The sequence below is a fragment of the Schistocerca gregaria genome, chromosome 8, assembly GCF_023897955.1.
Source record: "Schistocerca gregaria isolate iqSchGreg1 chromosome 8, iqSchGreg1.2, whole genome shotgun sequence".
Lineage (NCBI taxonomy): Eukaryota > Metazoa > Arthropoda > Insecta > Orthoptera > Acrididae > Schistocerca > Schistocerca gregaria.
In genome coordinates this window covers 265,724,226-265,741,194 of record NC_064927.1, presented here as the reverse complement: position 1 = coordinate 265,741,194, position 16,969 = coordinate 265,724,226, and the positions used below count along the sequence as shown (strand labels likewise).

Below are 16,969 nucleotides of genomic sequence, written 5' to 3'. Positions count from 1 at the left end.
GCAATGAAGTGCAACTGGAGTAAGCGATGTACAGAAGGGCTAAAGAATTAGCACACCTGAACAATCTAGACTGGAGACGGACAAGATAAATAAGGAAACTGTTAAGCTGGGAGGAAACATGATGTGTCACTGAAAGAACACAATATGAACTACAGAAGAATAAATTGAAGGCAATGACACTACAGTTGAAGCAAGAAATAGTCGATGTCATAAAAGAATGGAAAAAGTTGAGAAAAAGTAGACTGATACAGAAAAATCAATGACCAAATAACTACTACCAGCCACACAGAAAAAGGTAGACAAATGAGACAAATAAGTAGAGAGATAAAAGAAGACCTAAAAAAAAGGAAGCAGACAAGATGTACTCAAAAATTAGATCACTACAGTTTGAATGCAGAACTTCTAGCAACTTAGTCAAGGATGAAAAAAAGATAGCATTTCACTTGAACCTGAAGAAGTAGAAGACAGGCAGAAAGATTAAACTGAAGAACTATATGATTATGAAGATTTCAGAGATGATTTAAATTACATAATCACAATGACAGAAGTGGAAAATGAATTCATAGCACCACAGATTACCTGGTTAGGATTCAACAATGCTTAAAACAACAAAGTCAATGGAATAGACAACATCTGTGCTGATTTATTAAATATTACTGGAGACGAGGTGAAAAAACTATTGTACAATTTTTTCTGCTACAAGTATGGAACACTACCAAAGGAATACAAAGTACAGTAATTTCCATATATAAGAAAGGAAATGCCAAACACTCTTCAAATTATAGGACCTTAGTTTCATGATTCAAAAATTCTATTCATTATTGTTAAGGAAATTTGTTTTATTTTATTTATTAATGCGTTTGTCCTTAGACCATTCAGTACGACAGTATTGGACATTTGAGACACATTACAGTAATAATGTACACATGCATAAAACGTACACAAAAAAGAACAGTGTTAGGCGAGGATACGGAATGGAAGTTGGCCACGGCCTTAACAATGAAACCACCCCAGCATTCACATTAGCAATGGGAAAACCATGGGACACTCAAGCCAAGGTCCCCAGATGTGATATGACCCCCATTCCTATCAAATGTGAGTCCAGTGGATTAACAGTGACTTTGCCACCTTACTCAGTACATGATATGAAAAGTGGGATAGCAGGAAAATATCACATTCATTAACCTAGTGGAGGTTTCTGGTAGACTGGACTGGAAAATACTGTTTGAATAACTGAACAAAATTAAAACAGGTTGATAACAAAACAGTAACTCTCAAATCGTACAAAAATCAGAGTTTCAGAAATAAAAATCAATCATATTAAGAAAGCAGCCAGAATAAGAACAGGTGTTCTACAAGGCTATTCCCTCTCACAGTAATTATTTGTAGAAAGTGCTATACAAATAATGAAAAGTTCCACCAAAAGGATAAAAATTAATGACAAACAAATACATTACATTCAGTTTGCTGATGTAGGATTATTACAAACACTGAAAAGGACATGACCTACAAGTTAAAAATTTTAGCTGATTTCTTGGGAAACCACTATTGAAAAATGCAAGACCAACACTAAAACAGAAAATACAGTAAACAACTGCAATGACCAACAAACTTACAGAAATAAGAGCAATTTACTAACAAACAACCGCATTACAAATAGAAAAAAATAAAGAAATTCATCAAGAGCTTTTTGGTTATTTTAAGCTATGGTTTTGAAGTGTGTACTCTGGGGAAACAGGAAACGATTCGAAACAATAGATATATGGATAGAAAAGAGCCATGACAACATTCTTGACTGAAAGAAAATCCAATTAATAAACAATAAAAAAACAAAGTACACTGTTAACATGATACTGAGAAGAAAAATCAAATTAATAAACACACAATTCGACATAACATCTCCACAAAGAGGAAAATTTCTGGTGACAAACAAGAGGCAGGTCCAAACTGTCTATATTATGGTTTGCTTGTGATGGCAAAAAACATAAGTCAAACTTTAGGGTTTGACTAGATCTGTCATCATGCAACTACTTTAATCTTTACTTCAGTGTTAGATGACGGACATCCAAAACTAGCATAGCTATCTTGACTGAACAAAACAGCATGTGTGCAATTGCAAACAGTAGTTAGCCTTTCGTCACTAATTCTGTTGTCATCAAGTCTGTTTCTTGGCATGTCACAAAAGACAGATATCTCATTGGTGTTGCAGATCTTGTGTAAAGAGTATAGGTGGTGGTGGTGGTGGTGGTACTGCTGCTGCATTTTGATTATCAGTCTCTGGAAATTTAAGAGTCTCTTGGTATATTCTTCTAGCAGCTCCTTTGTCAGACAGGCTGTACCAACCAACATTCCCACAGAATTCTGCCTGTGTTGTGTTTAAGGTCTTCTGAAGTGTGTAACTGGATTTTGTGTATTCCATCTCTCCATTTATCTTGTACAAAAGAAAGAACCCTAGACTTAAGTTGTGCTTATTCCTATTTTGTGGCTGTCTGTAGGATTTGCTTGATGAAATGGCAGTTCATAGCATTCCCTAATGCAATCTAATGCTGCACATTAGATTCACTCGAAATCATATTTTTGCCAGTTTTTCTACAGGATGTTACAAAAAGGTACGGCCAAACTTTCAGGAAACATTCCTCACACACAAATAAAGAAAAGATGTTATGTGGACATGTGTCTGGTAACGCTTAATTTCCATGTTAGAGCTCATTTTAGTTTCGTCAGTATGTACTGTACTTCCTCGATTCACCGCTAGTTGGCCCAATTGAAGGAAGGTAATGTTGGCTTCGGTGCTTGTGTTGACATGCGACTCATTGCCCTACAGTACTAGCAACAAGCACATCAGTACGTAGCATCAACAGGTTAGTGTTCATCACGAACGTGGTTTTGCAGTCAGTGCAATGTTTACAAATGCGGAGTTGGCAGATGCCCATTTGATGTAAGGATTGGCACGGGGCAATAGTCGGTGCGCGGTACGTTTGTATTGAGACAGATTTCCAGAACGAAGGTGTCCCGACAGGAAGACGTTTGAAGCAATTGATCGGCGTCTTACGGAGCACGGAACATTCCAGCCTATGACTCGCAACTGGTGAAGACTTAGAACGATGAGGACACCTGCAATGGCCGAGGCAATTCTTTGTGCAGTTGACGATAACCCTAATGTCAGCATCAGAAAAGTAGCTGCTGTACAAGGTAACGTTGACCACATCACCGCATGGAGCTAGCTACGAGAGAACCAGTTGTGCACTATCAGCAGCTGATTGGCCTCCACGGGTACACTTCTGCGAATGGTTCATCCAACAATGTGTCAATCAACATGTGTGGGCTGACGAGAATCTGCACACAATTGTGCAATCACGTCATCAACACAGATTTTCTGTGAATGTTTGGGCAGGCATTGTTGGTGATGTCTTGATTGCGCCCCATGTTATTCCACCTATGCTCAATGGAGCAAGTTATCATGATCTCATACGGGATACTCTACCTGTGCTGCTAGAACATTTGCCTTTACAAGTACGACACAACATGTGGTTCATGCACGATGGAGCTCCTGCACATTTCAGTCGAAGTGTTCGTAGGTTTCTCAACAACAAATTCGGTGACCGATGGATTGATAGAGGCGGACCAATTCCATGGCCTCCACGCTATCCTGACCTCAACCCTCTTGACTTACGTTTATGGGGACATTTGAAAGCTCTTGTCTACGCAACCCCGGTACCAAATGTAGAGACTCTTCGTGCTCGTATTGTGGACAGTTGTGATACAATACGCCATTCTGCAGGGCTGCATCAGCGCATCAGGGATTCCATGCGACGGAGGGTGGATGCATGTATCCTCGCTAACGGAGGGCATTTCCTGCAACAAAGTGTTTGAAGTCATGGTGGTACGTTCTGTTGCTGTGTGTTTCCATTCCATGATTAATGTGATTTGAAGAGAAGTAATAAAACATGGAAAGTAAGCGTTTCCGGACACATGTTCACATAACATATTTTCCTTCTTTGTGTGTAAGGAATGTTTCCTGAAAGTTTGGCCGTACCTTTTGGTAACACCCTGTATAAGATGTACTCATTACATAATAGAGTTTAAAATTTGACTATTGCCAAATTCCAAAGATATTATCACTTATTTGTGAAAATTAAAATTTGCTCTGTAGTTAGAGAAAAACTGCAACTGTCCTACTGTACAAAATAACAGCACTGGGAATGTAGTAATAACAACTACCTAAATGAAACATCAACAAAGACTTGTGTTGTTGCCTCATTTAGAAAAATATTTTATCATCATCTTACACACACACACACACACACACACACACACACACACACACACACACACACACACACAGCTTATGAACAGTTATATCCTACTTCAGCTGCATGTACAGAATAAAAGGTTGTATTCATCAATATATTTAAACAACAAAAGTACAAAATATACGAATCTTGAGTAGTCAAAAACGCCTATCGGTCAGTTGGTCAGTCAGTTCATCCAGCACTCAATGTTTTATTAATTTGTAGGGTTCTGTACCACAATCGGTAAAAATAGGATCCTTATAAGATCTGCTTTGTCACAGTGTTAAGACACCTTTTTCTCAGGATCAGTTAGAGTTACTAAGTCAAAAGTTATGCCAAGTACTAAGATCTACAGTCCCATTGTGGTGTAAATAATTTACTCTTCTAAATCAATGCTATCAAAACATAGGGTCATACATGTTACATATATTGATACTCGCAAAACCTATGTATATACATGCTGGGTCTGGTTGTCTAGCGGTGAAGCGTGTCTGTGGAAAATGAGAGGTCACAGGATCAAATCTCAGTTGATCATGGATTTTTCAGTCTTTGTTTTAACCTAGCCTTTAACTCTTACTAATGTGAGGAGTCACCAGAAACAACACACGATTTGAATTCCACATTAAGCTGTAGGTTCCCTTTCGCCGGTTGGATAATTAGAGTAGGTTACGGACACACAAGTCACCCAAGTTGCATCCAGTATAAAGACTAGCACCAGGCCACTGAGCCATATGAAATTGTATGTATTTAGGTTTGTACAGGACCCTCAGAGAATAAGTCAAAGTCACACTTGTCCTGTTTTTTCTTTCTTCTCTGGCTCTGTAATAACTCCATTCTCAAAATGTGAACTACAGTGCTGGAGTTATTAAATAGTTTGAGAAAATAATCTTATTCAGAATATACATTGAAATTAGTGACCTAGAATGTCAACCTGAATTCAAACTGTCATTTAATTCTCCGTACCTCTCAGGCTGAAAGTGATCACTGCCACCACACTGCTCACTGATACAACATAAAATAAGATCGAGCAACTCTGTCAGAATAGTTATTAATAATGAAATATGAGTTAGTGTTCTTTTGAATATCATTACCAAGAGATGTAACATATACGGACTAGAGTGATATAATACTGATAAAAATTACAGTCACCATAAACAGAATGATTAATTTAGTAGCAGTTGCACGAATGAAAATGTTCTTTCATCAGTGGAAAGAATTTTTTTGCTACATAAAATATTCTTAATAAGAACGAGAAATCTAAATCAAACTTTACTAATAAAACCCAACACATTTGCTATTCAGGTAATCATCCACAGTGATAGTAGACATCATCCACAGTGATGTTCAAGCACAACTATTTAATTAGTCAGTATTCTGGAGCTGTATGATACATTGTTATTACAGGTCTGTCTTTTGGAATCTTTGCAACGCAGTTTTAACTATATTGTTAGACACTGAAACATTGACAGAACACTAGATGTTCTCTGAGAACAATGGTAACTTACACTAGCATAATACAATGAAACCTAATTAAGATGCTCCCACCTAACACACTTTCTTGTTCAAAACATTTCTTGATTCCAGACTCACAAAAGCATATATAAGAGCCTATTTTAGAGCATCTCGCATTTAAACTGCTGATCTCCTGCATAAGATGTGCTGACCCTTTATTAATGGCACATTTTCACGAAGCTACAGGTAACTTACAAAACCCTGTTAGCTGGTGAGGGCGGTATAATCCAGTAACACAAGGGAATGGGCTGTTTGTTGTTAAGAACTGGACATGGGAAACCTCCTTCCTAAATGTAGCTCTGATTTCTAGCTGCCTACCACATTCCACTTGCAGGTAAAACAATCTAACATTTCTTATCACATATCCGGTTGTAACAAAGTGTGCAGTCAGAAAACAACAGTATCATTTGTGAAACGTTAAGCGATGCACAACAGCTGTGCAAAAAAAGATGAAAACATTATGTGGTCAAGAATTTGCAAATCACACAGAGGTAAAACTGAAGCAAGGTACTGTTAGCAAACTGAAGAACTTTGAACATATTGCTTCTGACGAGGAAGTAGTACCAAAGGCCAAAGCTTGTATGTATTCTGAACTCGAAAATGGTTTAATTCAGAGAATACATCAACCTAAAGCTGTGTCAATGTTTGTAAGTAGGCCAATAATTAAAGTAAATGCTACAGAAATTGCAAGGAAGAAGAAAACAAAAACTTTTTCTGGTGTCCTCGGGTCAACTCGACAGGCTTAAGGGAGATGCTGGAATTGTTCACAAAGGAATTTGTGGCAAGGATGATTCAGAAATAAAAAACATACATTACTGCCTGGAAAAACAATGTCTGATAACATGGTACGGAAAAATGTGTGATTTAATGTAGACAAATTTGAACTGTTTTTCAAATTCATGCCTAACAAGTCTTGAACTGTCTGAAATGAAACTTGACTTGGTAAAAAGCACAGCAGACCGAGTGATGATATTTATTTGCACTACATTGAGACGATCTGAAGCTGCTCATAAACAGTAAAGTGACAAATCTTTGTTGCTACAAAAAAGTGCAAGTAAACCTATCAGAGATTAGCCTGAACACGTATCACTCACAGAGATCATGAAGATGAGATTAGAATGATTACTGCATGCACAGAGGCATACACACAATCATTCTTCCCACCCTTCTTATGTGAATAGAACAGGGAGAAACCCTAATAGCTGGTGCACTGGGATGTACCCTCTGCCATGCACCTTGGTCTGCAGAGTAGATGTGGATGTAGAATCCCAAGGACAATCTGTCCCATGGCTAAAAGTGCTTAGGAAAAAAAAAAAAAAAATTAAAATAAAATAAAAAAAATAAAAAAAAATATGCTGCCTGTTGACAACTGAACTTTATTTTCCTTCCGTCCAAGTTGACCCAGCAAACTATAGTCGATGGGTGAAGAATTGGAAAAATGACAAAACACTTAACGCAAGCACTTTTTTCAGTAGTATCTATAACACATTAACATGCCAGAATCTGTGAAGACACTGAGTCTCCAGGGTACAGAGTTCAACTTCGGCTGTATATGATGATGGGAAACTTTTAGGCAACTTATCAATGCCCTGTAATTTTGGGGGAATTTCTTTTTTATTTTTTTAGTTCAAACAGATGACTGGTTCAATGTTGTAAACATGTGAAAAATCAACTGTCATTGTTACCGATTATGTTGAAGACTGGCAGGTAGCCCATAATAAAGAAACACAGCAACATTCAATTTCAAGACTTTTAGTTAATTTTAATGTAAACGACATTTCTTCAGATACACGAGATTATAAAAGATGATGATGCAGAAGACAAGAGTCCTCAAATGTAGTAGAGGTAGAATGCAAATCATAATATGTTTTTTCTAAACATCAGTTCCAATGTATATTAATTTGATCTTCAGAGAAGTCTTAGCAGCAAACGTTGAATCATCTGACAAAATTAACTATAGGCTTAATGACATAAAAAAAGTCTCTGTATAAAGATCAGTGCAGACGGAAGCCACAGACATTTCATCATTTTTTCTTTTAAGCGTAATTTCTGTGCTACAAAAAGGAATAATGAAATAATCTGCTTAAGACATTTTCCCATTTAACATGTGCTTAAGATGTAGGTTCTTAATGGCAACTTGACAATATTTTCCTGTATTAAAAAGTGCCAGAAGAGAATCATCAAAAGCCTCTAAGTCCAACAGCTTTACTTGCTGTACAATAACATATGTTCTGATGACCAAAATAGGATATTTCATAAATACAGTAAATATATGTGGAAGGAGTCTAAACACTGATATTTGCACAAAATTCACAATACAAGTGTAACAGTAGGTGATTAAAGAATCACCTGCCAAAATAAATGTGTTTAAGAGCACTACCAGGTACTGCTGATCGGAAGTATGCGAAAACTGAATGAGAAGACAATGAACAGGATATGAATGTAATATATAATAACAATAATAATGCACAGAAATAGAGGTATGTACTAAGGATATAGAAGGAATGAAGAGACTCAAAAACTTTAGGTGGCAATCAAACAATAGTGGGACTTCCACAATAAATAATTGTTCTGGTACAAAACAGGAGTTCCAACTCAAACACATTACAGGACTTCAATAGCTGCATACTTTTTTTTAAAAAATGAATGTTATTACATTCATTAAAATACGTTTTGTTTCCCCTTTCCAGTCGAAAAGCGCATCAATTCTATCAAAAGTGGTTACTTAGGTTGAAGTTTAAATGTCCATTTTATTAATGAATAATAGTAATAGTTCAATTCTGCTGATCTTATGACACATGAAATTCTGAAGCAGTTATTGCTTCCACTTGACATTTCACTTCATTGATATTGTAATTAGAAGCCATAACACTTGGGGAACTATGTTAAAACTGCCTCCTAACAAGAATAGAAGGAGTTGCTGGCACTATCGTGATGCCAGAGTCACGCCCAGAACATTTGAGGCCACTAATGTCAGTTCTGTGCAAGGCAACAGGTTGAGCAAATACTTGGGGAGCAGCTGGTACAATGGATATGCCAGAGCCAGCAGGGATGGCGATGCTAGCAGGAGTAGTAACCTGTGACCTAATATAAGGTTGCCCATATTCATTAAGTGGCGCAGTCCCAGAAGCTCCCTGCAAACGACAGCTTCGCTTCGCTGTTGTAGAGAATGCACTCCGAATGTTCCATCGCTTCATCCAGTTACGCAGTGTCTTGCGTGGGATGCCGTGCTCCTTCGAAGCCCGGTACACACTGCCTCCACCTTTGACATCCATCAGCGCCGCCCACAGGTTATCGTTGGTGTACTGCCGATAGGGGCGCACCCGTGGTAGCCACAGTGGAGGTGCCGCTGTAGGAAACACTGTGCATCAGAGGAAAGGGCGCAGTCGCTCTGGGTGGAAGGGGAAAGACATTCACATGCAATTACAAAGGTCCACTTTCATATAAATCTCTTTCTATGGTGACAAGTCTAATTACATGCAGGCTTTAACAGAACCAAAACATCCAACCAGTTAAAAAAAAAAAAAAAAAAAAAAAAAGAAAAAGAAAAGAAAAAGCTGTTACAAAAGCTGAAATTTTCTACACAGATGCACTGCTAATGGGAGATACTTTGGAATGGAATGTATCATAGAAGATGGAGGTGTTCTGAACAGGGAAAATCTATTCACAAGGGGACCTCACAGTCTGGCCCTGTCCGATTTTCTTCGTAGTTACAGGATTTGAAGGTCAGTACCCAAATGGAAATTTCCTAAAGCAGTGTAGAGCAGTTCCCAAAAAATAATTATTTCTTAAATAAGTTGCTTTTGAAGATTAGAAGATTTCTGAGTGCTGCTAAGTACAAAACATCTGTTAACTACTAAAGATCATGTTCGTAGCATGACAGGATTGTAATCATTTAGTTGTTGGTTCGGATTCTCACTAGTGCTATACATAACTTTCTTAAATTCCACATTATGCATGGAAATATTAATTAAAGGGTACAAAATCACAATTTTCAGATAAATAACATTTTTATTTTTAATTACTATTCAAATTAAAATGTAAATATTCACAATAAATTAAAGTTTGGTATAAAAATGTGAAACATCAAATAAGAAATCAAATACTTTTTTACTGCTAGAGACTAAACAGTATTACTGACACATTGAATTCTTTTTACTTGAAAAGGTATTTTACATGTCTGTAACAAATTGTTATGGATTTTCATATGGACACTAACTGAAAGAAAAAAATGCTGTTTTTATAAAGAAATAGGATAAAATATGTATACTACTAGTGAGCTTCAAATTAATGAACAGTATTACTGTCTTACAACCTTATCATGAAATGCACTGAGCTACTAAGAATTTGTTAGTAAACTACATATTTTATATTTAACAGTGGTCATAAGTCATATAATCTTCCAAGTTAATTTATTTGAGTTGTTTTTTTAGAGTTGTGTTGTTATGCTTTAGGAATCTGGCACTGACCTTCAAATCCTCATAAGTAAAAAGAAAATACAAGAGGGCCGCTATAAGAGGTGCCGCTATAAGAGGTTCCGTTGTCTGTTCCATACTGTTCACATAAAGATACTGCAATGTTTCACACCTCCCTCTCTTTTACGCCTGCAGTTCAGTTATAGTATTTGTCTTTTCCACCCTCTGTTTCCTTCCCTCCCCCTCCCCCTCTCACCCCCTTTGCTTCCTGAACACTGAATTTCTAATTGTCCTATTTGATGCACCAAACTTCTCAGCTTTATCTGCTGTTGGCATTTTCCAGTTCATCCACAGCAAATCCTGTTATTCTGTGTTTCCCATGTCTGGGCATCAGAGATTTTTCTATTCGTTTAAAAAAGTCTTGTCTCACTTTATTTTATTCTGCAAAAAGAGCTGCAGAAACTTTTGCATCTTTTAAATTTGGAGAGTTCATCTTGATTGGTTACACTTTGTTAGATAAGGCAGTGTATTTTTGTAAGACAATGCAAGCATATCATTAGCAGTGAGCAATAAAATATGTAAAGAAGTGACAAGGTTATACTTCAGGTTTTGGCAAGTTGTGACACTACTGTAACCCAATTAAAATTTTGAAGCATATTACAACAAAATGAGTAGTGTTCAATTAATCAATCTATAGCATTCTGCAGCACACTTGTTCATGTAAACATGTAGAGTGTAGCTAAAAAGTAAATGAAAATCTAGGGAAGACAAAAAGAAAAGGCACTGAGGATCAATTGTATAACATTAAATTAAACTTCTGAATTGAAGTTATCATCATTTGGAAATGGGGCTTCAAGTTTTTGGGCTGCGTAAAGGCCTTGCTTTGGCTGAGAAAACTTATCCTGTGTATATATGTGGAATCGTAACTGATACTCTTTTTTAGTACGACTAAATGCATTGCAGATGTCAGTTTGTCTGACAATATCACTTTTGTGGGTATGGTTTTCAAGACACTACTGTCTTTCTTCCTTTACTGGTCTGACCCACAGATCATAAGTATTTGTTTGTTACTATACAATTTTCAGTCTTATAATCATAATACACCAATCTTTATCACACATTGTCCATTTTATTTCAACATCCACTTCATACTGAAAATAGTCCTTATTCTTCAGACAAAATTTGCAATGTAAAGGAATGACATCTAAAGATGAGTAAGGATGAAGAAAAATGTTTGGTCCACTAAAGAGTATATGCCGTGGGTATGGTAAAGAGCAAGTGCAATATTACATTTACAAAAAATACCCACATTTTCACAATTCATCAGAAAATAACAATCCTCCTTGCACAATCAGCCCATCACAAATCAAGAGAAAGGAAGGAAGATTAGGGTTTAAAGTACCACTGACAGTGAGGTCATTAGTCTAAGACATCAACTTTTGCTTAAGGAAGTGTGTGGTAGGGAATTTGCTGTGTTCTTTTCAAATGAACCTGCCTGAAACAGTTTGGGAAAAACACTGAAACCCTACTTGGGAATGATGAGGTGAGGATTTGAACTGCTGTCCTTCCAAATGTGAGTTCAGTGTCTTCCCACTGTGTCATCGCATTTGGTTCAACGAAGACCTGTAGACTACAACAATATAACTGACAATCCCAATTGTAAAGCAGTTACTTAACGGTACAGTAAGCCTCAATGAAATGTTTCTCATAAATATTATGATAAGGAAAAATTCTTCCTGAAAAGAAGAAAGGTAACTATAGTTGAGGCATTGAGTGGTTGATAGGCATTAGATCTGAAGAACAACATTGTCTGCACGATTGCAATATTTTCATTTGTGTTAATGTGCTATTGATCACTGACTTTCTGAACTGTATGGCAAGTATTTACATTTATTCCTCGATTCCATTATTTATTGAGAATGTTAAAAACCTATTGTAAATCACTAAACCTGTTAATGCTGTGTGAGGTGTAAGCACTTAGAAATATTAGACTGTGTTCTGAATTTGTATCTCTCTTTCAATATTCTTGAAAAGAATACTTGTAATTAGTATTTACTAACAGGTAAGGGTAATTATTTAAGGTACAACAGAGATTTGTGTCATTTAGTTTCACAATAAACACGTAATTCTATTTTACAGTGAATGTAAAATCATTTTTATGTCATTTACTGAAATGTTCCACAGACCCTACTTTGAAGTAATTACCACTTTTTATGTTTGGCATGTTGGGGATCTCATTTGTCAGAATGAAGCAGTTTTATTTTGCTCTGAATCCTCACTTTTTTTTTTGCCAAACATGGCACTCAATATATTTTGGTGACTACACTGAAACAGTACTGTACCAAGATTACTTTATACCTTACTTTATAGTAAGGTCATCCGAAGACCAGTATCAGTTGCAAAGTGATTTAGAAAAGATTGCTGTATGGTGTGTCAGGTGGCAGTTGACGCTAAATAACGAAAAGTGTGAGATGATCCACATGAGTTCCAAAAGAAATCCGTTGGAATTCGATTACTCGATAAATAGTACAATTCTCAAGGCTGTCAATTCAACTAAGTACCTGGGTGTTAAAATTACGAACAACTTCAGTTGAAAGGACCACATAGATAATATTGTCGGGAAGGCGAGCCAAAGGTTGCGTTTCATTGGCAGGACACTTAGAAGATGCAACAAGTCCACTAAAGAGACAGCTTACACTACACTCATTCGTCCTCTGTTAGAATCTTGCTGCGCGGTGTGGGATCCTTACCAGGTGGGATTGACGGAGGACATCGAAAGGGTGCAAAAAAGGGCAGCTCGTTTTGTATTATCGCGTTATAGGGGAGAGTGTGTGGCAGATATGATACACGAGTTGGGATGGAAGTAATTACAGCATAGACGTTTTTCGTCGCGGCGAGACCTTCTTACGAAATTTCAGTCACCAACTTTCTCTTACGAATGCGGAAATATTTTGTTGAGCCCAACCTACATAGGTAGGAATGATCATCAAAATAAAATAAGAGAAATCAGAGCTCGAACAGAAAGGTTTAGGTGTTCGTTTTTCCCGCTCGCTGTTCGGGAGTGGAATAGTAGAGAGATAGTACGATTGTGGTTCGATGAACCCTCTGCCAAGCACTTAAATGTGAATTGCAGAGTAGTCATGTAGATGTAGATGTATAATTATGAGAAAATTATGAAGTTGAGATGGTCAACATTGTGTTACAAGCTTTTTAACTTCTGTACCAGTTTAGCTGACTGAGTATGTAAGGAAGGACTGTTAGGACACCAAAACGCAAAACCACAACAAAACGTAAAAGTGGGCACACACAGAGGGCATAAAAGGATACATAGTATTACAGGACATAACAACAGAGAAAAAAGTATGAGATTAATACAGCCTTTAGAATCATATATGATGGCTAATTTAGTATGAAGTCATAGTAATGTTTTAAATGGTAGTGGGAAAAAATGCAACTGCTGTAGTTGGTACTAACTTTATGACCAGTGAGACAATTGTTTCATTTGGTAATGTGTTGAGACTTCCAGAATCTTTTCTGAAGCTTGAGTGTATGGTGAAAATCCACTGCTATTACTAACATTATTGGTAAAGCCCAAGTGGCAGCTTGTTAGCCAAAATGACCAAACTGCCTACTCAATCACATAATATGGCTCCTTGCAAACCCGTAATTGTTCAGAATGTTGTTGAATGCTTCAAACACACACCAAGTGCTTACTCAATTTAACTCCCCTGGGTGATATGTCTCATACAGCAACACTCCTGCTGGAAAGACAGGGATGATCCCTTTGACTTTTTTCGCAGTAAACTCTGATAATGACACACACAGTTACCATTAGTAATATTGTCTTCCTCTGCATGTAACGCTTAACATTTCTTAAGAACACATAACACTTCACCCTATTCTTAGATGTTTGTGTAATTTAGTTGGTTATAATTGGTCTACCATGTGATACAGGTCCCACTTCAGAGAGAGTGCATTTCTTTTGAATAAAAATCTGTTCAGTGACAAGCCCTGATGACAGAGCACACTTCTGTTACTTTTGTTTGTTAGAAATGGAGAATTACTTTCTTACTCTTAAGCATTACATGAGTAAATGCTTGCCTAAAGAGTACATGCAGCACTTAGAAACCTACAAGTTATTAAAGTGGATGGCAAGTTCTCGAAATGCAATGCAATAAAAAAAATTAAATTGAATTAAATTTTAAAAAATCTGAGGTGAATTTCTTATCACATACTAAAGCAAATATCACCATGCATAAACACAGACTAATTTTCCGTTTCTGCTGTTTCCAGACTACAAAATTGTAAAGACACAGTGACGAAAAAATGTTAATGTTTAAGTGATTAAACTATCTAATGCTTAATCGTCTCATAGCTAAAACAGATATAATATTAAATAACAAGAGCTGTAGGACAAACGAGACACTCAGTATATCATAAATAATGAACAACATTTTGCTAAAAATGTGTGCGCAGGCGCGCGCGCACACACACACACACACACACACACACACACACACACACACACACACACACACACACACTCACTCACTCACTCACTAACACCCCCCTCCCCCCAATGTACCAGTGCTAAAGCTGATGACTTCATAGGAAAAAGACAATTCTTTTGTTCCAATCTTTATTGCAATACACAGAGCATTTGTTTACATAATTGCACACATACAATTCAATTCAGTTAACATATTTACATGGAAAGTTGTTCCTAAAACATCAATTAAATGAAAAATTATGTACAACACAACAATACTGTATACTGTACAAATAAATACCAAATAAAAATGCAAGCAACCTCATAAATTCACTTACGTATCTACTTTCTTTTTACATATATGAGTACAAATATTCTTTGTGTCATTCACTTTTAAAGAAGTTATTTTTTTATATGCTTAATAAATAAGAAATACATTATTAAGTAGGCATGGAATGTTTACAGGAGTGGTCGAAAATGCCACATCTCTACATGCAAAAGCATGGAGGATTAATCTTTCCTTTAAGTTTAAACACAATTATTCATTCAATTTCAAACCAAATAAAAAGAATTCATGACTGTATACATATATGTACTTTGCAACCATTAACTATGACACTGCCTGTCTGAAATATATATAAATAAATGCCAAAAATATTTTACTTACAAAAATTACAGCACTTTACATGAAATTAAATACACTTCCTACACCTGAGGATCAGCTCACATAATACCTTACTCACACATTAGGAACTCTTTCAGTTATAAATGCTTATGAAAAAAGGAGTGTACAAATTTCTATATGATTTCTGGAACTTACAAAAAGCCTCTAAGAGTATAAAAAATAACTGTGAAAGCTATATGACAAATGTAAGGAAGTATTAGCTTTTTTCAGTGAAAACACTCATTAAGCCACAGGCAGGAAGTCACATGCATCATGTCTGACACAAAAATAGTCATCACTTGTATGAGGTAGCAAGACACGCAGTATAGATTCACTGACACTTAACTGCGCAACAGTTATAATAATAGGCTGCATTTCGAAGTTACATTATCTAGTGATTAATATGTACAACTTTCTTTGCATTTGGAGTCTACTGGCAACTACCAGCTTTATTAATCATAAGAATATCAACTGGAAGAAAAAAGGTCTATTGGCAAACAGCACATGACTCCTGCATCAGGAACATTCTGAGAATCCCAAAACCAATACAGAGAAAAATATTAAAGATACATATCCAATCATTTGTTTTTAAGTGCACACCAATACATAGTAAGTATACAATAGTAAGTACACAGATAGCAGAAAACATGTCTGCAACCTTTTTTGTAATCAGGTTCCTCCATCCATAACACAACACATCCTTTGTAAGGAACTTCTTTTCTAAATTACGCCTCCAAATATGCAAAAGTGTTATAGAAGACTGTTGACAGAGGAGGGAATGAGATTTGAGGCAACACTTACAAAAATTATTGAAATTATTGAAAAATTGACAAAGTGCCACTTGAGATTAAATTCAGAGTTGTCTACCCGTAAAAGGAAATCCACTATTTCTCTCCTGATGACTTAATCAAAACCTCTTAAGTGACCTGAAATACGGAAGACATTTTACACAGATCATCCAATAATCTGAGCACAAGGAGAATATCAAGGGAAACCCAAAAAGCATAAAAGAGACTCATTCTCTTCTTACATTATCATATTAAACACAGATTGTTACAGAAAACTCAGACACATAGCTACTCATCAAACCAAAGATACAAATATTTGGTGTACTTTAGTTAAGAACATAACTGGCTCGTCATTGTTAGCAAGAAGGCCTCAATAGTTAAGTAGAAGAAACTGAGTAGGAAATAATAATGACGTTACATTTTATTTTTTATCGTAGAAGTCTTTGGAGTACAGTAATATAAACTGAGGTGGGGATGGAGGGTACAGTTCCACAAAACTTACACATCCTTTCCCAACTGGTGGTAGTGAATACTTCCCAGAAAAATTACTACTTTGATATCTAGGAACATTTTGCAATATGTCTACACAATAAAAATATCCCATTTCTAAATTGTATATCATTCACCAGATAAATTCTTTGACTTAGAAAATTATTCTTCCTATACATATTCTTCATATGTATGTGGGCACTGAAGTTTCTTCTTGTAAATGGTATTGACAAAGTTTTAACAACAGTGAAGCATATGTTTTGCATATTAAAAATCAGTAAATAATGATGGACAAAACAAGGGACACGGTAATGAACGCC

General features: G+C 36.3%; 1 protein-coding gene and 1 long non-coding RNA gene across 6 annotated transcripts in view; one reads left to right on the top strand and one right to left on the bottom strand.

The window, feature by feature from the left end:
* The window catches only part of LOC126284374 (protein bric-a-brac 2-like), a 204,018-nt gene that overhangs the window by 24,859 nt on the left and 162,190 nt on the right, over positions 1-16,969 (bottom strand). For 2 of the 5 annotated variants that reach the window (XM_049983257.1, XM_049983256.1), the window contains exon 6: positions 8,535-9,153. The exons of the other annotated variants lie outside the window; for them this stretch is intronic. In XM_049983257.1, the coding sequence (XP_049839214.1) occupies positions 8,690-9,153 (464 nt within the window). In that variant the 3' untranslated portion in view covers positions 8,535-8,689. Of the gene's footprint in view, positions 1-8,534; positions 9,154-16,969 lie in introns of those variants that run through there. 5 annotated transcript variants of the gene reach the window in all.
* LOC126284378 (uncharacterized) overlaps positions 1-16,969 on the top strand; it is a 248,437-nt gene that overhangs the window by 226,706 nt on the left and 4,762 nt on the right. The gene's annotated exons all lie outside the window — the stretch shown is intronic.